At 42.5% G+C, this 20,936-nt stretch overlaps 1 protein-coding gene across 1 annotated transcript in view; it reads right to left on the bottom strand.

Annotated features, from left to right (window-relative positions):
- Nucleotides 1-20,936, bottom strand: part of dpyda.1 (dihydropyrimidine dehydrogenase a, tandem duplicate 1) — a 177,804-nt gene that overhangs the window by 33,646 nt on the left and 123,222 nt on the right. Inside the window, exons 16-18 of the mRNA XM_035414829.1 lie at nucleotides 19,853-19,936; nucleotides 14,180-14,300; nucleotides 13,630-13,749 (exon numbers count right to left, since the gene is read on the bottom strand). Of these exons, the coding sequence (XP_035270720.1) occupies nucleotides 13,630-13,749; nucleotides 14,180-14,300; nucleotides 19,853-19,936 (325 nt within the window). The remainder of the gene's footprint in view (nucleotides 1-13,629; nucleotides 13,750-14,179; nucleotides 14,301-19,852; nucleotides 19,937-20,936) is intronic.

Raw genomic sequence — 20,936 nt, 5'->3', positions numbered from 1 at the left:
GTCCAGTTTTCAAAAAATTTCAAACAATTCCCAATCGTACAATATAAATGTGTAGCCAGCAACACATTCCATCTTTGCATTGTTTCCGTTAGGAACTGTTACACTTAACCACCACCAACCCGCCCCCCATCACGACCCACCCCTGGTCTGGGATCAGTTTCGACAGCCCAAACCTTATATCTGAATCACGCTTTAACTCGCTCTATGGCGCCTGTGTGTGTATTTGCATAGTGTCCATATTTTGAAATAAAGCAACCCCAGCTGTAACTCATTCTAACACGGTACCTGAAGTCTAAATGTATTTACGCAGGTTTGCATGCTTGAAAATATGGGCAGCCGTCTCAATGATCTCACAAGTATGGGAAGGTTTTTGGTAGGATGCATAAGATAGATGACTTACGAAAGTTACTGATAAATACCCAGTCCTAATCACAGTAAACTTGGGTTTTTTAAGACCCTGGGAAACCTTTCATCTTAACTATGATGATTTATCTTATCAAAAACTGCATCCTTAAAAATAAATAAACAGATAATGGAAGTTGCCGGATTTTAGTATTATAAAACATAATAGCACTGGGCCAGTGCTAATTAATTCAAGAAAATGAACAGGTATATCTCTGACCACAGTAGGGGTTATTACAACAACAAAGGCTCAATACCCTGACTGACAAGACACTAAAAAGAATGACTGCATGCTTTGTATTCAATAGCTCCCGGACATTTTTGTTGTACAGCACATTGGCTGTCCTTCCCAGAACTGCCACAGCTCTTGTGACAGCCCTTGTTTCAGTACACCATCCCTGCCTCATAGTGTAGTTCTTATCCAAGTGTTTGACAACCTACACATAACTGTCTTTGTTAGCTGCATCCTTATCATGTTATTGGCAGGAATGTGTCCAGTGTTTTGTGCATGAGTGTGTGTGTGTGTGTGTGCGCGCGCGTGCGTGTGTGGGATTTCAGACCCCGGGTTAGTACAGTCAGACACTACTCTGCACAGCAGCCAAGCCAATCAGAGAGAACTACTCAGACAGTCCGTTCACGCAATATTTTTTATGAATAATTCTGAGCACACCAATATGTAGTTGAATCAGGCAGGGCATGGAGGCTCAGAGTCCTATCAGAGTATTTATGAAAAAGAGCAGTATCTCATGAAATTTAGCCAAACAAACCAACAAAAATACTCATATCAGGCCAATGATAATTACAGCAGGCCATATGGCATGGGATTCAGTACCAAATAAAATGGGATACAGACAAAGGTTTAAATAAATAAAAATCAAAGAATAAGCCGCAGGGTTATAACCTTTAGCAGGTACATGGACGCGCACTGTTACCATAAAGTGATAACAACGGTCATGGTCCCTCTCCTTCCGGACATGACCATATATCCCCAGAATTCCCTGCGTTTCATCTCATCAGCCCATAGGTGGCCACAACAAGCCACACTCAACCTGACACTGATTAGCTGTATTTCAGTGCTGTCACATTAAGATAATAAGCAATTTATTTGAATAACCAATTTCAGTTAAAATAACAGGGATGAAATGCCCTCAATGTACTTCTTCCTCTTACCATAGTGTAATAAAAGTGGAAAGATAATTCTGACATTTTCAAAATGTCATCGGTTCACCTTTTCTTTTGATGGTGCGATGGCATTACATTTAAACAATTACCTGATAAAACAGTGTTTTAACAGAACTGCACAGTAAGCAGGGTTTTGAACATGCTGAAATTCTGCAGCAGGAGAGCAAGATTCTTATTTCAAAGGACAATGTTTTCCTATTTCAGCTTTTCACAGTGAGGAAAAAAAAGGAAAGAAAGCAAAGCGAAGCTTATTGGAACAGAGTTACCAAAACCAAGATAAGCCAGGGGTTCGTTCTGTTTTAATAAGACTGCAAAAGTCTGTATTAATTCATTGATTAAAAGATCCCACCGAATTCAGGAAGAACTTTCAATTTCAATAGAATAATATAAAGCTCTTCAAGCTTGTGGCCTTTTCGGTTCCACAGGACAAAGCAACCCTGCACTGATATCGCTGATTATTATCTTTGGTTGAAGATGCATAATTCAGCATTTGATACGTGTGCTTGGTATTCCAGGTCTGAAAAGGCCACTGGCTTTCAACACATGCACACGGCTCGTTTGGTTACTGGAAGGACTGTCGCCAGCAAGGACTTCCTTTTGTTATTCTGCATTTCCCTTCATTGGGAATAGGCTGGAGTCATGGTGAACTATCGAGCTTTGTAAAACGGGAATTAACGCTGGTTATCTGCAGCGTGTGCTTACGCAATCTTTAATTATCAGAAATCGTATCTCTAAAAGCACCTGTCCTATATTAGGCAATTACATGGTTTGAGTGTTTACACGTGTAAACACTGGGAACTAATACTCATTGCTGAACCTTTCTCCTTTGTTGGAATATTATGCATGGCCACTCCCACTCGCATCCACCAGTACAACAGATCCAATAGCTTACTTATTTATTTATTTTCCTAATTTAACCTTCCTGCATGGATTAAAGAAAGAAATAACTAAAGCACGCTTGCAGCTTTTTCCCTAATTTTAAATCACTGCACCAAACCATTCATTTCAAAACAGACTCGAGCTGAGTTGCACTAACGCCTAAAAAAACCTTTAAAACACATTAGCTGAATATAGAGCAGTCTGGGGGCAAACTTATAATGGGAAATGCAGAGTTAAACACAACATATATATTTTAAAAATTTAAACTTGTTTACATTGGTTACATATTTGCGAGGGAACTTCACAAAGGGAACTTTGTGCGATCATCCACTGTGTCTACCTTGTCTACCACTCCGGAGGCTTTGACAGAGGGTTTTATAAGGCACAGACTGGAGACTAATAACAGAGGAAGAGCAAAAACCACAAATGTTATTGAACCATTCATTTTCTCAAAGGATCCACAGCATGAGCGATACACAAAAAAAAAATCCAAGAAAATAAAATGAAACTGCTACAGACCACGCGTGTCTAAGCTTCGATAATACATCTAAACTCCACAAAACAAGGGCCGATTTCCTTAGAATTACGGCAGTTCCATAAAGGGTATCCTACAGCACCACCCTGTAGTCCACCAGGGTGTGAATCTGTGATGCTTACATTTCAGAGGGTGTTCTGTGACTCATCAATTGTCAAAGAAGAATCATACTTTTTCCCTATGCAGACATTACAGCAATATCTATGGCAATGATGAATCACAAAAATGTCTTGCGTATTAACAATTAAAACACTTTAATGTGCCCATGGTATGGACCCAAGAAAATCGAAGTGTATAACTCATTCAGTAATGAGTTATATCCAACCAAATATGCACAGTAGCCTTTTTTATTTTTGGTTGTGTATGTGTGAATTGCAACAGACCAATATGTGAAAACAAATTAAACTGCATAGTAAAGAGCTTGTGCAGCCTGTGCCGCTCATTGTAAAAGATATATTGGCCAATAAAAGAATCATGCAGGTTATCCAGGTAAAAGTATATCAGTGGAAATGTCTGATTCTTGAAGAATACATCCAACAATGACCAGCTTTCGACCTTTTTTTTCCTTCTGATACTGATACAGCAGTTGTTTTGTTGACTGTTCATTCTGTAACAGTACACTGGATCTGTTGCCATGACATGGACAAAGAAAAGAAAACATATAAAGATAAGTGATAATGGGGGAAACCAAGAGAAGGCCATATCTGGAGGCAATTTTATATCCACATTCAAACTGAAGCATTTTTTGCACTATATTGCTGTACAGTTATGTACTTGATTAATTGTAAATACAGCATACCATAACATGCCTTGCTGGGAATGTAAATATCACTTCACACAATGCAATGGACAATTGCAGTGTGATAAATGTTATAAGTTACAAACAGAATAGTTCACGTTTTGATTAAATACAACAACAAGCAAACAAACAAACAAACAAACAAACAAACAAAAAAACGTTTAAAAGTGACTGTCAAAGAACTGGCCTCGGTTAAACATTATCAGTGACTCTATGCCTCAGTTACCATTGTTTTACTCATCATTGTTTTACTTCCACTTGCTAATTATTCAAACAGATTGGTGGCTAAGTCAAACCTGCTTGCAAATCTAGTATGCCCGCGTAACGCACTGCCATATTAGGCAAAACACCTGAGTGTCGGCTGACGACGAAATCTCAGATTACAGATATCATCCACGGCATCAGGTTACAGATATCATCCATGGCGCTGGTGAATTGTAAGCACGGCTCAGAGAAGGGATGGCGCTCGACGTGCAGAGATCAAGGCTTCTTTCCCGGGTTACAGCGCTGAAGCAGCCACGTGGACGGTGCTAATTTAGCTAGCTTGATCTCACTTGCCAGAGCATGCTCGTCGATATTGGCTTTCCAGGGAGTGCGTCACGGAGCCTTACCCAATTGGCCCTAACCCCAGGCTTTAACGAATGCTGTGATGATTGTTCTCTAGTTGAGATTAAAGAAACCACTTCTGCAAAGCCCCGCATTGCTGCTGTTTCCGATTCAAAGAACTTCAAATATATATATTTTTTATGAAAGAACACAAAACACAAAGCAGAATAGCACACAGCAGGGCAACGTGCAGCACTACTTAGGAGAATTAGAGGACTCAGCCAAGGTCTGTAAACAACATAAGCAATTCAACAAATACAGAAAACCAGCACTCCTTTAGCCACCTTTACTTTTTCAGTGTAGACTTAGAGGCACTTTCATTTGAATAAAACAGCCCACACAGGAACTTCTCAAGCTCCGCTGATTATGCATCAATAAAACAGCAACAATTCATTTTGACGTATCTGTGCCTTTCGCATATATTTTCAATTCCATAAGTTTTATATACTTCTATAAAAACATAAAACAGAGATAATTTATGACCATGACCATTTTTGTACAAAGCATAAACCACTTGAAATGGATTTTTGTTTAATATCTTAAGAGTGAATAAAATAAACATGTACTTGCTGGATGGTTAGATGTGTAATATGAATAATGTCTAATTTGTACTTCTGGAGGAAGAGAAAAAAGAAAAAAGGCAAATAATTTAGATTACATCCACATGAGTTCACCACCGCCCTGTCTGGGTTCCAAAAATGCCACATGAACACACTTTTTAAAGCTGTGGGCAACAATGGACAAATTAAGTCTATGGATCTCTTCTGAATTCCACATCCTGAAGGCTGTAGTCTCACACCTGCAAATGTTACCCGCAGAAAACAGCTCAGCTCAACTGACAGATAAAGCTAAAGGGAAAATATTCTGGTCATGCTCTTTTCCTAATTTCTCTTTTCTCTGTTTCGTCTCCTCTCTTGCTCCCCAGAGACATCAGTGATTGATAGCCTAATCCAATGACTGTATTACACACGCCTCATCTTGGACTGTGTCCTTATCATTAGCAGTTAGCCTATGGTTAAATTCACAGCTCACTGCTTGGTACAGCCCCTGAGATTTAAGGGTCTGGCCTTTAGAAAATATTTAACATAAAATTGAAATCTTGACAGCACTGAGAAGTCAGTTCTCAGCCAGGCATTTTTAATTAATCAGACTTACTGTACCATGGTCGTCTAACATGGCGGACTGTTACGGGGATTACTGAGACGTGTAGCACTAAATTAAACAGCCACAAGCTTGCATCTAAGACTGAGGAAATATAGCGTCACACTGTAGTGTTTTATTATGGGGAGGGGGGGTGGGAAAGGGGAAGGTTTCTGTTTAGTGAATAAAAATGCAAATCTGAAAATGGTTCTGCTCCTCCGGATGCTCTCAGGATGCTGTGCATTTATTATGACCTGCAAATAGATGCCATTGTGGGTAAAGGAGGAACACTTTCTCTGTTTACAATATCCCCGTGCCTGCACCCTCTCCTTCACTTCCCATTCTGTAAAAGCTGAAGAACATATCCATTCATTAGTTTATACGGGGAAAATATAATGGGGTTTAACATAAGGTGTGTGAATTAGGCTTCAGCTGGAGAAGAATTCCACAGAGTCTAACAAGCTGCGTTTTCCATCATTACAGACTGATCACGTTCACAATACCCTTTAGAATGAATCCCTCCTTAAAAATATTACCATGCCAATCACTTCTCCTGTTGTGTGTATTTCGTAGAGGGGCCCATTATTATCCTACACAATAAGTGCCTCTGGGGACAAAGCTTCACTGAGAAAGAAGCTTCATTAACACAACCGTCATTTTAATGTACGTTCAGAACCTTAAATCAAACAGGGCGGAGGGAAAAAAGGGAAGCGAAAAGCTGCCTAATTTTGGAATGATCGATATATTTTTTTGCGTAGAAAATAAAATGAAACACTCTCCTTTTTCAAAAATCAGAATCGAGAAGCATGACGAGCGCGTTAAGGATCTCTCCTGCGGATGAAAATTCGCTCTTCCTCACTCAGCGGAACACTTTGAGATTGAATTTGCATTCCTCTTTCCTCAATTCCCAGCCTTCCCCGCAAGAACCATTTCAAAAAACGTAGAGGTGATTTGCCTCCGCATATCGGGACCCCATTGACCCTTAGTGGAGTCTTCTTGAGTCCATGCGTTAATGGGCTTCGCCGAGGAAACCCACCCCCCCTTCGGTTTAAATCAGGCTTGTGTCTACTGCTTATACAGTGTCTTGCAAAAGTACCCAGACCCTTGCAAATGTTCACATTCTGCTGCTTTCAAGCTATCATTTATGACACATTGACACTTTTCAGTTATGAAAGTATGCCTGCTAAAGTTGAGGTAAAAAAAAAAAATTCAGGAGGACAGTGAACCACAGCATAGGGCCAAAGCTACATTTGGAGCAGCTCAGGATAACAAAGATGAATGCCCTTAAGTGGCGCAGTAAAAGTACTGACCTCAACCCCATCAAAAACCTGTGACACAAGTTGTGGTAAATAAGCAATGACTGAGCGACCTGAGAGAGCTGTGTGCAAGCTGGTACAGCCAGGGTGCAAGCTGGTACAGCCAGGGTGCGAGCTGGCACAGCCAGGGTGTAAGCTGGTACAGCCAGGGTGCAAGCTGGTACAGCCAGGGTGCAAGCTGGCACAGCCAGGGTGCAAGCTGGTACAGACCTGCCAAAAGAGACTAAAAGCTGTTATTGTGGTGAAGGGTGCTTCCACCAAATTAAATGTGAATACTTAAGCAAGCAACATATCTCTGTTTTATTTTTCTTTCAAATAATTTGCTGACACAACCTGTGAGCATGTGAGTTTTTTTGTTTGTTGTAGTTTGTTTTGTAAGTTCCATCTCCTTACTGGCAAAAAACCAAACACAGCACAGAATTTGGCAAACTCAGGCCACCACATCTGAATCAAATAGCCAAAACTGGGTTGTTTCTACAGGAACCATCGACCATCGTTCACTATAGTTACAAAGGTTCAGCATGACCTGTTTCCGCATCATTCAAAACCTCATATAACTGGTTGTCAACTGCAATTTGTTGATATACAAACCTGGCATTCATTTAAGAGATTTGGGAATAATTATTTTAACAAACTGAATATCAATAGAATGCTTAGCACTTTGGTCTCTACAATCTATTTCATCAGTAGTACATAAGACAAAGCAGCCTCTTTTAAATGAAAGAAACACACTATAGAACCATGGATACTAACAACATTGCAGTTTACTTGAGGGCAATTAATAAAATGGATCCGTTGGATTTGCTGGCAATATTACTGAATGGCACTTTTTTGAGTGCAATGCTCATCCATTAAATTTTCTCTAAGGTCACCACAAACATTGAATTTAATCTCAAGCTAAAAGCATGCGCTTATTTAAAGTACAGTGGCCTGAAATAATAGCGACAGCAACATCGACAGCAAAACTCCTCTTTCCGTGTCCATAAAAGCGGCTCTTCCACCTAATGCAAGCACATTCACGGTAAGGGGAAACAGTCACTCTGTACAATAAAGCCGGTTGCCGCTGTAGCGTAAGTGAACCTGTTTCCGAGGGCAACGCAGAAGCGTCAGGTGAAAAAATTATGCATGTTATGACAAAAAAAAAAAAAAAAAAAAAAGATGTTCAGTTGAAATGTCAGTCTTTAGACAGGCATATACTTCAAATCAAGCACATGACATTTTTGTAGCGCTGGGCTTTGTTGGGCGTATAGTAAATACAAGTGCAGGAGATTTGTGTGAGGCAGGAGCGAGCCGGCATGTCTGTCAGATAGTCTTTATCTGGGCTCTGATCTCCCCGGCACATGATGCTGATCAGCTGTGAACACATCAGCCACTGTCAGACGCAGCGGGGAGGGGGAAGACACGGGCCGCGCCGACGGGGAACGGCAGCCAGGCGAGAGAAGCCGCGCATTTACACTGCTCTGTTCGGAGAAACATGGCACTAATGGAGGCGGGCTGGACAAAAAAAAAACAAAAAAAAAACTGCAGCATAACGCAAAGCACTATGGCAGGTTTTGAGATGTGCAGTACAGTACTGTACTGCATGCGTACGTGTTCTGTCTTCTAAGCATGCCGAAATAAGTAAAAGCAAACCTTTCTTTCCATACTGCTGTCTGTAAACATCAAAAAAACTGCCGCAGAATCTATTTCTGACCTCTGCATTATGTAAAGGACGACAAGTTTTTTTCTCAAAAAAGCACACAAAAAAAAAATTTGTTCGTGTCAAGGAACGTCAAAACGAAAACGAGAGATAAAGAACCGATTTGGTAAGCATACCCAAAAACAGCGGCTGACCATCTATAAAACATACGGCACTGCGCTTTCCCCTTCTCCCAGTGTCCTGATAGAGCTCGGATGTTTCACGCTCGCAGGATATAAATCCTTTCAAAAGAAAAGAATAAAATAAAGACCAAAGCAAAATGAGAGTGAGCGCGGCGGCACAGCCGAAAGCGGAACGAGAGGCGCGCCGTCCCCGCGGCGGCCACTGATCAATGGCCGGCCCGCGCCTCGGCCCGCCTCACAGCCCCACAGCCGCCCGGCTCCTCGGGGACGTCGGGGAACCCGGCCGCCGCGACTTAAATGTGAAAAATATGACATTGAGTAGTTTTGCTTACATAAAATACTGCCGCAATAGTTTCTATATTAATTTTTAATGCGCGGTGCCTTCCTGACCCCCCTCTCCTTCCCTTGCCATCAATACCGTTCCCGAGTAAGAAATGAAAGGCGCGGGGATGGGGGGAAGGTAGCGGGACCGCGCCGCGCGAGCGAGCGTGCGTGCGCGGACCGCGCCGCCGTCGCGGCCGGCCGCTGAGCGTAAAGGGTTGTGTCGTAAGTGGCATTAACTATGCAACAGCAATGAAATGTGAATATGATAGCTACAGCCCTTATAAAAATTCCATGTCTCGTGGTAATAAAAAAAACACATTTACATGAATTATTGAAAAAAGGCTATAATAGCTGAATAACACGTGGGCCAGCGCTGTGCTGAAGCCTAACGGAAACTGATGCAAGTTAAGTTTGAATCCTAGCAGAACAGCAGCGCATTCTCTGATTTATTTTTAGCAGAGACACAACAAGGGGCATGTTCCTCTCACTGTAGCCCCATAGTTTCTGATGTACCCTAAGCTTCTCTAATACGCACTGTTATGCTTGTGTGACAGTGCTTGCTTCCATGACAAGTGTTGTCTGCAAATGAAGATGGATCAGTACATGGCATACAGTGGAAAAGCAAAGACAAAATAAAGATGATAGAACTTCCAAGTACTTCTTTCTGAGTTAATACTTGTTATTGGATGCACAAAAAAGAGATCTCTCGACATCTGATAATCTCTTGTAAAAATTAAGTTTTCTCTCCTGATATTCTACCTTAATTATAAAAAGAACCTGGTATTTATATGAATGAAATCCCACTAGCAGTGTAGTCTGGCTACCTGACTTTTTCTAAAAATAGCCAAATCCATTTTTGGGAGCGCGATACCACTTCTGAAAGTATGTGGGGCTGGGATTTCAGTTAGTGGATCAGGAAGGCAGCTATGCCTGGAGATGGGTCTTTGCTGCATTAACTGCGCTGAGCAGGTTCCCTGTGCCAGCCTGCTGAACGGCCGTGGGGGAGAACTCTGATGTGGAGAGTGCCTGTGCATCGCATTGCATCATTGGCCTGTGGAGCCCTGGAGGGTGCGCGCCTCCGTAACTGGGAAAAGGCTGGAACCGCGGGCCGGGCTGGGCCTCGATCCCTAAGGGGAAGCTAAAGGGTCTGCCTGGCCCGGGGACGTCCCGCGATTCCCGCCCGAGTTCAGCCGGGCGTGAGGGAGTTGATGAAGGGTCCGTGCGCCAGGGCGGGGATGGCCTGTTAGGAACAGTGCCTGTAGGGGGCGCTCAGTGCCGGTCCAGGCCGGCAGAGCTGCTCACCTGCATCCAGGTGCAGGGAGGCTCAGTAGCGGGGATCTACCTTACGGAGACACCACATGTGGTGGATGGTGTGGGAAAACAGCAGAAACAACACAGGCTAATACTTTACTGGTAAGAACTGCACAGGGAAAAATGCGGATGGAGGAAAATACAGGCAAATAATGGCAGCTGTGGCTCTCTTATAAAGGGGGAAAATGAGGTCCATTTCTATGGGGAATTGTTACCCCTCTAGGCAGTGTCGGATCTGTGTCAGATCCTCTCATTTTTGGCCCGCCCGCATTTTGGAACTATGTCTGTGGTTCCGGCAACTCTTGAAAAAAAAATGTAAATGTTGCATCTATGATAGTCAGTGGAAATCCTCGATCCACAAAAGCCGAGCATCATTTATTTTACTTTCGTGTTCCAGGACCTCTGAGAAACTTTGGTTACCTCGTTTACATGGACACTTCTTGTTTTGGCACCTCCTGACTTACGAATTAAGGGATAACACCGGTAATTTTCATTTTTCAGTATTCATCAACATATCCTATGAAAATACCAAAACCGAAAATCTTTCTGTCCAACTCTGAGTACTTTTTGGTATTTCCCCCATTTAGCATTCAACCAGGAAAGCAATTAATTTCAGTTACTGTATCTGCTGACGTTATTAAATACAGTTTGGAAAGACATATTTTCATTTTCAGAAAATGCTACCTATATCACGAAAAACATAGCCAGCCTAGTTTTTTTAATCAAATTTACTTCAAAGCAGAGAAGACTGTTAATTTCGATGGCGTTCAATTTTCAGTATTTTGGTGCCACGCCAAAATACTTTCCACATATTGAGAAAGCAATCTTGGTCACTTTATGAAGTTGTTTCAGTAAAAAGTACAAAGGCCTGGTTCAAAAGCATCTCATTGACTTGTTAACAATGGTATATCAGCGTTGGCTAGATGGACAATAATTGTCCACAGGATAAATTCATTGAGAGTTGGACAGAAACACTATCAGTTTGGTCTTTGCATATGATATGTTAGTGATAATGAAAAAAATTACCAGTGTTATCTTTTCAGCACAGTTTCTAGGCAACACTGCTCCTAAGTTTGTGGAGCAAACAAATTAATATGTTCTGTACAGGTCTTGTAAAGTTTAAATGTGAAGAATGCTGCCTTGGTACTGATGGTCTGCCCCTTGTCTTCTGATTGAGAATATATGACTTTCAAAAAGGGCCTGAACTTCATTTCTCATAGTTCAGCAATGCTGGAGACACCAGCACAGCAAGATTGATTGTTTCAAAAAAGTACGACTACATGCATTCAGTCTGACCAATTGTGAAGAAAAGACACAACTGATGCAGCATCACCGGCTGTGGAGACCTCTTACAAAGCCCATGTCTGACATAATGTCTTCACTCCTTAGAATGTATTGATATCTCATATATTATAATTTATCAAACCTAAAGTCAAGTTCAAAAGAAATTCTTCTTGTAGGATCAATGGTGCATTTAGTTTCTGTAGAAAAAAGGTGCCGCTGCAGAAAGAATAGGGAAACTCTTGCTTTTATTAAGTCTTAGTGAAGAGCTACTGTATGCTTTGACAAAAAATGTCTGTCCCATAGCGACAAGACTCTCTTTGTTTCAAGACTTGCCATTAAAACACAGCACTTAAGATCCAAACCACACATTAGCATTCCCTTTCCCTCTTCTGCACACACCAGAGAGAATATTCAAAATGAAACTCGAAGAGGTACTACTAACTTACCGCAAGAGGAAACTAACTTCAGAAACCGCATTTTCTCAGCAATTAGTCACATGTTACACTTGGTCCCACCCCCTTCTACCACCACACAACACAGGCAAGCGCTAAAGGCTAACTGAAAACCAATGAGTGGATTGTATGGCTTGAACTGGAGAACAATGTCTAAGCCAATCGCAGCACATCCTCCTGTCACAAAACCCATCTTTCATGGGATTTCAAGGTTTCCCTTACATAAAAGACTCTTGATTCATGCTGAATTTTTTTTTTAAAAGAAGAAAAAGAAAAATCCCACTGTCAAAGGCAGCAAGTGCATGACAGGGCGCTGCAGCTGAGATAAAACCGGCAGGGACACTCCGAGAACGCGATGCTTCCGTGAATTCTCATCCAGATTGTCGCTATCCAGACGAGTGACTGAACAAAATCATTATTCTTACACATCAACCATATTCTGCTCCCGGATAACAAAGGGAGTCTGCCCCACAGGACGAGAGGAAAAAGAAAAAGGGCTCAGCAGAATTAAGTTTTTCCAAGGCTTCTCTCACCTAACAGACCACAGCTGTCTGAGCACCAGTAACACTGCACTTAGTAAACTGGCAATCACTGGGGAAATGATTGATACTGGCTTTGTACATGAGAGAAAGCACATCTATGCCGCGGCACGTTTTATTCTCTGTGATCTTCTCGGCTTCCAGTCATGCACAGTCGCTCGCAATAAACTCTTACAAAGATGAGCAAAAATCAAAATGCTCATAATGACAACAAAAACGAAAAAGAAAAATCTCTAAATATAGCACCAACTCTTAGCGCTTTAACAGGCGAGCAGGCTCCCTTTCAAGCAAAATGTGCTACATTTCACATTGCAAAATGTCTAGTCTACATTGTGCTGTGTGCAGTTTACTGAATGCATTTTTTAAACATTTGCATAAAGCTGAAGGCTCAAAGGTGTACACATACAGTAATACTAATGCATGGAAATGCACTCCGTGTTATGTTTGAACTTCATCAATGATTTCCCCAGTGACTCGCATTACTAAGTGCAGCATTACTGCTCAGCCTGCACGTGTAGGCCCCGTCAGGGGAGCCCGAGGAGCCTATTGAACGCAGTTTTCTATAGTCCATACATTTACATAGGGCCATGGTTACAGAACGGCATTTTAGGACGACTGGGAAGCATAATTCCCATGGATTCCAAATCAGCAACGAATCACCTTATAAATAGAGGAAGAACCGTGCTTTTTAAACAAAACGGTTTACAACAATAGAGCACAGTAAAAAAAAAAAAAAGGGGGGGGGGGGGAGGGGGATGGTAAGTTTAGCCTGAGCGTGGACACGAGAGCAGGCACAAATTGTGTTTTCCCTGCCTCTCGCTCTACAGTACCCACTCTTTCATCACTGCAGAGAAAGCATGCATTACCAGCACTTTCACACTCAATCTGTTCCATCTGTCACTTCTATTCGAGGCACTGACCGGTGGAAGCCTGAACAATACTGGAGACAACCAACCCCCCCAACCCCTCCCCCCCGCCCCCCGAGTGAGGCTCTGCCGCCTCTTAGGGAACAGCGAGCAGTGAGTGAGGTGACACCTACCAGACACGCCGCCATATGTGGTCCGCTTGCCTTGGCCAATGCTCGGCCAGGGTGTGCCGTCTGCTTTCAGTCCCATCAGCCCCGAGACGGTGTTGGTTGCTGTAACGCCATCTGCGCCACCTGCATGGACGGCATTAGTGGTTAAACCGAGGAGGGGAGAGTGTAAGAGGTGCCAAACTCCGAATGCATGCCTCCCTCCCCATCCGCAGACAAGGGGCACAATGACTCTTGCACAGTAATGAAGGCTTTCCATTGGGAATGCAGCGGAGCTCATTTGCCAAATAATTATTTTTTCAGTAACAACCCACTTAAAAGCAAATGTAACAATCTAATACACACAATTACATAATATATATTACATGTGTCATGTATACATATATCACATATATATCTAAAAACATACACACATACATTATAGTAGTAAAACTGGTTCCAGCTGGTATGATGCATTGCAATCTTTAGGCTTCATGCTGCATGATATTAACAGAATACATGAGATCTCCGCATCACCCTCCTTCCGCAGCCAGTAATTACATAAGGGGCCCGCTACCTTCATGCGCGGCACTGGCGATGTCCACGATGTTGGTGACATTGGGGGTTAGCTTGGCGAAGAAGGGGATGGTGACAGCTTGCCGGACCCAGCGACAGATGTTCCGCACCAGCTCCGGATCCTGTTCAAATGGGTCAGTTACAGGGACTCAGCGCTAAACTAATCGTGGTTGTATTTTGCACATCGAGGAAAGCACCAGAATTTAATGCTGCCAATCTGTCAGCTCCTGCATGGGGCAGAGAGAGACATTCGGGGCGGCTTATTACGGGAACCGCGCGCATCGGATCACAGGAAGCCGCAGCGGCGAGCGGAATCGCAGACATTTTTACTCTTCTTTCAAACTCTTTAAAGCTATTCGCTACAAACACGGGGCTCTGTATTCTCCTGCGCTTCCGTACGCGTCGGTAATAACGCGGGCCTTTGTGCCGCTGCAGAAGAATGCCAGACGAAGGCCGTTGCAGATGAAGGCGAAAGCAAACATCAAGAACGAGGCTGAGGCGGGAACACGACGGCGGCGGCAGCGGCGGCAGGAAGTGGGCAGCTCTTCTTGAACGGCGAGGCAGAACGTTGACATTAGCTCTTATTTTAATTGTGATCTTTCCATTTAATCTAATGAATAATGAAACAGGATTTCCCAGCCCGAGCGCCGCTTCCCAGTCCCTGTTATTTGGAAACAGGTTGCTGATTGCTAATTCAGTTGAGGCAAAGCACCCACACCAAGCCAACTCTTGGAAGCAAATGAAAGCTCTCAGCGTTCAATGACTTGCGCACGTCCATCAAAATGAAACACAGCTCTGTGCCTTTTATATACAGGAAAACACAGAATATATATTCACAAAGCCACACGCGCTCAGGGGTCGAACATCACATTGCTTTTTTTATGCTTCCTTTTACGTGTACCCTTTAAGAGAGTGCATTCGATGCAGCAAAGGAAAAAAATCTAAATACTGTTCTATGGGAACTTGTCAATTTATAGGTTACAGTGCCTCCCGTCGCGCTTTTTCACTTCAGCAACTCTCTCTTTTTCTCAAAATAGGGTTCGTTTTTGACACATCCAATAACTGTTGGCACATATCCCCCTGAGCGATGTTTTTTTTTGCTCTCGTGTATAAAGAATTGAGATTTACAAGGTCTCTGTATGAACCAGAGCCTTGGGGTCAGCTCTAGAGCAACATAGGCTAAAGGTTAGCGCTGAATAACATTTGATTCGAAACATGTGAGCTAAAATTGATTTGTATGAAGAGACTGTTGAAAATGAGATATTTCCACCTTCAATATACCATACCTGGTCCTGCAGTGGGGTTCAATGGCATCTCTTAAACATTCTCAGCCATTTATTGACAGATAAGAAGTGAATGTTGCGTATCTTTGGAAGTGCACATTACTCACATGTAGGGAAAGCATATTCCTGTTTAAAATATGCCAAATGTATTCCAAAGGCAGGGAGGAGGACAAGAAAGGTTACTCCGCCGGAGACTATGAAATTCATTCTCAGGATTTTGAGAAGATATTCGATCTATGCACTTGTATAAGTGTCACCCACAGCAATTTGCCATGATTTATTCCAGACTTAAAAAGAGGATAAACAAGACTGAAACGCTGGATTCGGCTGTTCCACTCCCATCTGTGTGGCTGAAAGGAGCGGTAATCTTAGCTCCCCACAGATGCTTAATGGTGCTGTTTATTTCTTTAGAGCTTTCACACTGTAAAATATTGGAAGTACAATAATAATAAAATAACAAGTAATAAAATGACTATGACTTCTAATACTACTATTACAACAAGTACTACTATGATCAATAATACTAATAATAATACTACTACTAATAATAATAATAATAATGTAATTGGTTAAATGTTTTAAGCAATGTTGAAATGATATTTGAAATGCTTGTTTCTGTTGTGTTTTATTGCAACAAAAGAGAACATTGCTGTGATGTAGAGAGCTTTTACCACATGCAGAGCTTTCACCGTATCTAAATATGAAATGGAATTTCTTTTGAGGAGTTGGTAGCACTGCAGTGGGACAGCTGAAAAAATTCTGCGTACTAGATTCAAAATACAGACACGCAAAAAGTCAGGAGGCAGCACTGCAGTGGTTTTGGCAGCACTAGATTACTACAAGGAGAGGGTTTCTAAGGCTGTCCTGCAGGGATTCCAGCCATCTTGAGAAAATGAAGTTTCCTTACAGTTTCTCAGCTGTACAGTGCGACTGTGTCACACAGCGCGTGAAGACATCCGGGCGCACACACCCGTGCGTACACAAAAGCGCGCACACGCGACATCCCTTCCCCCAGCAGAGCCATGGGAAATTGCATTACGTCCGCGATAACGCGAGGTGGGGGGAGGGGAGCGTGGCCTTCCGCCAGGCACCAGCAGTGGAAACAGATGCTGTTTGTTAGAACTTTGTGTCGCCGCAGAGGGGGCTCTCTCCCTCTGAGACACGGCCAGATTAGCCTGCTAAAGGCCAGCCTCTGACGGCCATTCAAGACCAGGAGACAATGGGGTGGACAGGGGCCCGGTCCGATCCCTCCGCACGTTGCACTTAAGAACATCTCACTCTGGAGAGAAGTGTGGCGCAGTCCGTACGTCATATACAAATCCCCCCCCCCCACCTCCACAGGAGCGGGGGTTTGATCCCCTGTCATTTCGCCCTCTGACCGGCGATCCCTTCTCTATCTGTTGCTCCTCTCAGCGTTCTCCCTTTCTGAACAAAGCAAAAAAAAAAAAATGAACACAAAAGGAGGGCAGACTGTTCACTCTCCTTAAAAAAAAAAAAAAAAAAAAAAACTGACTCAAAAAAAAAACGGACCACCTGGCAGTGTATGTAAGAACCTCGCTCACGCGCTTACGCAGGGACAGCGCTGCGAGCCCTCGTTAGGGGGCACACGGACAAACGCAAGCTCGCGGCTTACCTCAGCGCACCTCCCTGAGAGCTGGGGCCCTGCGTAGCCCTCCGCGGGCGAATACGCTACTCTAAAGGTTATTATTATTTCAATATTTTCCTTCTGCTTTTCCGCCAGCCGTAAAACGAAAACCCCCCGAAACTTTGAACGCGGAGCCTGCTGATCCGACACAAATACCCGACAAGGGGCCACGCGGCGAACGGGGAGGTCTGGTATGTAATTAAAGGAGGAGGGCCGAGATTCTGTTGGGATTATTATTATTATTCTTTTTTTTCTCTTCTTTTTTTTACTGCGCGGTACGCTGTCACCGGAGGGCGTGAGCCCCTCGGCTCAGGATTAGTTTCGGCGGTGCGGACGGCGGTGGAGGCTGAGCCGCGCGGAAACCTGTATTACCACAGGCGGGGTGCGCCGGGGTGAGGGCCGCTGAGAGATGGCGGGGGAAGTGCAGGTTACACCTGAAATTTACATTTTGCGCCGCGAGATCGCGGGGGGTTGCCGCTCTCGTTAGAGCAAGACTCTAGCAGGACAAGTGATGGAATAGCTTGTCACCGGGACTTGTTTGGTGGACTGAAAATAGCTTTTAGAGCTTTGTATTGGAGGCTCTGGTGTGAAAATAAAAGGAATAAAATAAGAATTACAAAGGTGCTGAAGCAGACGAGGATGGAGCAAGATTCAACAGACTTTCTTTGATAACCCCACTGAATGAGGAGCTTCAGTGGATACCCTGCTAAAATAACAACCACAGTATGCGTTGAATTACGAATAATAAGTTACACATAGCAAATTCCTTCATATCTATTAGAAAACAGTTCCGTTTTGAAGCGTAGCCATTCGTGCCTACATAAAAATACTATAATGAACAAAAAAAATCTTCTGCTCGGGGGCGGGGCTTTTAAAATTGTGTACCTTTACGCAAAGAAGTGTGTGGGTACAATGCACATGAGCATGCTATTTAGCAATGTTCCACTTATTTCCATATAGTCAAAGCTAATGTTTTTCATAGCTGATGAGGAGAAGTGCCAAATGGTGTGATTAAACGATATTGCCTCTCTTTAGTTCACAGGGAGGTTACCTGCCTGCAGGCAAAGCACTTTGATTAGCTTTATGTCTTATAGCAGAAAATCTAAAGCACAGGATATAACTCTAGTAATTTACGGGCAGGTCAGGAAGAAAATAGCATTGTGTCCTGTTTAGAAGGGAACCATTTTAGTCCCTAGACTATAATAAATAGTTAGAATAGTAAAGTAGAAAATCATGCCTTTGTTTTGCCACTTCAAGCGAGATAAAGCCTTTAAGACATGCTATTACGCAGCACCACGTTTCTGTCCAAAACAGACACCGCAGTCTGCTTGCAACCGAGTTTATTTTGGAAAAAAGTGTAATGAAAGTTTTAGCCATCATTTTTCATTCCCATTCCTCACTCCAAAAATATTATTTGAGCACCTCTCTCGCATATCTGGAACAGGAGAATTATCTTAATGGGGTGCTGAATTCAAAACATGTTCCCGGCAGCTAGCCTCCACAGAAATTTCCTTCTATTTCAGGAAGACATTTGCATTGAAAATGCTTCGAGGCCTGTATTTTCACATAGGAAATGCATCAGCATTACCATACACTGCTAAATGATAGCAACCTGAGCGTGTTCTGTTTGGACTACGCCACTGTTTAAATGGCACTTTCATCCACTCACCCAGGAGCAGTAGTTTGCATTAATGACTTTGTTGTTTTAACAACCTGACACTTTAGGTGGAAAAGCAGAGCTGGTTTGTGCCATCTACTTGACCAGTCCTACCTCAGCAGTACTGTGACTACGACAAGCAATATCAAAATGTTTAAATGAAATTTACATTCAGAATACTGAATTAAATAAGCTTACAAATGCTGTGCTTCAAATGCCTCCCACACCAAACCTTCCTCATTTCATGGCACTCTCACTTTATTTTTAGTAACATTAAGCAAATGTCTATCAGTCAGAAAAAAAAAATACGTTGGCAGCAAATTGTAACTGCAATGTCCAACTTGCTAATGGACTAACATTGGACTCAACAGCAAAATTGCCCTTGTCAACACTTATACTTTACTTCTTACACATTTCAAATCTAACATTCAATGATCAGGGGTGCATTTATAAAATATGTAACCACTGACTGAATTAGTTATAGTGATGTGCAAATGCTGCACAAAATCATGAGAATACAAATGTCTCACATGAAAGACAATTGTTTACAAATGGCAAAGGAGATTATTTATGGATTATTAAATCCTGTTAATGCTTCAGTTAATGGGGAAAAAGGGGGAATTATTCAGACAATAAAAAAAGAAACGCTCCACTGGAGTAGAAATCCGTTAATACATATTCTCCTGCTTTGAGCTCACTTTGAAATGCATTTCATTGACTGTCTCGCCACGTTCTTTCATATCACTCTACCACAGTTCAAGGAACAGTATAACTGCACAACTGAGTATACTGCATATAAACTGTCCTCTGATAGTACATCCTTACTATAACATTATTTTAATATGAGGTTAAAACAAAAAAAGACTAAAAAACCAACTTCGTGTAATACCTATTTGAAATAAATAAACTGTAAATTTAAGAACTGAATTCTGGCGGGTGAAGGAAAAAAAAACTTAAATGCAATAACATGCTATTCTCAGGATGCCCAACATGTTTTATTGTGACATTCATCCGTTCCAGGAGTGTGTAGTTGGGAAAGTGCAGAGTGCTGTATTGCTAGAAAGTCAGACATCGAAGTCCAGGCCTTACCTGTCCACAGGCAAGTCCCATGCCCCTTTCCCCCATTCCGTGGGGACAGGACAAATTTAACTCCAAGGCGTCGGCTTTGGAGGCCTGTAGAAAAAGGAGTGCACAAAATCGTCAAATTTCTTTAAATAAAAAGGCAGAGCATAAATGAAGGGTGTGAGCCCTTTAGGGTCACCCTCCATGTTTGTCACTGGGTATCGTCCGCGTCACAAAATGCAATTAATTCCCATGACAAGCCCCATGTGTTCTTCACATTCACTTTAGCGGAGAGGAAAATATATATATATATATACAAAAGCACAAACAAATAATATCAATTCTATTTGTGTCTGCACGCGGATTTTTTAAACAACAGGAGATATCAAACAATGTGGAAGCTGTGGAAGAATATTTATTTTATGATATTTAAAAAAAAAAAAAAAAAAGCATTTTCCCTTACATGCGAATGCATTCTGTGACACTGTGGACATTGAACCCAGCAAATACATTTCAGAAAAACGACCACAACGGCATGCCCACAAATGGAAACATGAATAAATAACGGAATGACCTGATGATGAGAGAGCAGGAGAAGTCACTGGGAGCAATGTGAGTGCTGAGTCATGCATTCATAGTGAGCAATACCAAAGAATGAAAACCAAACAAGAAAAAACAAAACAAAAAAAAACGCCAGGCTATAAATAGATCTGGTAAATAAGTGCTCCACTTGGCTACCAATAAGATGCTATATATACACGCATGCTGGTGGAGTGGGGAGTTGAAAGTGTTTGAGCTGGAAAAGCGTGTGACAGGCAATTACAATTCCGGAAGGGTTTTAAAATGCATCAGAAGAGGGATTTAAACAATTACAAAAGCTCTACAGACCTGCCAGAGTTGAGTCCGGCCACAGATTTATGATTTTCCTCAAACTGACAGCCATTAGAGGGGAAAAGAATAATAAGCATTTTAGCCTTACAAACTGCAGAGGAGCAAGTGGCAGGATAAAGCCATTTATCTCAGTCAGCTTTAAGAGTGGTAGAGCTCGTGTCAAGCATGGATTAAGCACCAGATTTCATGGTCAATTAGGCCAATGCAGGTACAAAATGGA

The sequence above is a fragment of the Anguilla anguilla genome, chromosome 4 (genome assembly GCF_013347855.1).
Source record: "Anguilla anguilla isolate fAngAng1 chromosome 4, fAngAng1.pri, whole genome shotgun sequence".
NCBI lineage: Eukaryota > Metazoa > Chordata > Actinopteri > Anguilliformes > Anguillidae > Anguilla > Anguilla anguilla.
This window is presented reverse-complemented; position numbering and strand designations above follow the sequence as displayed.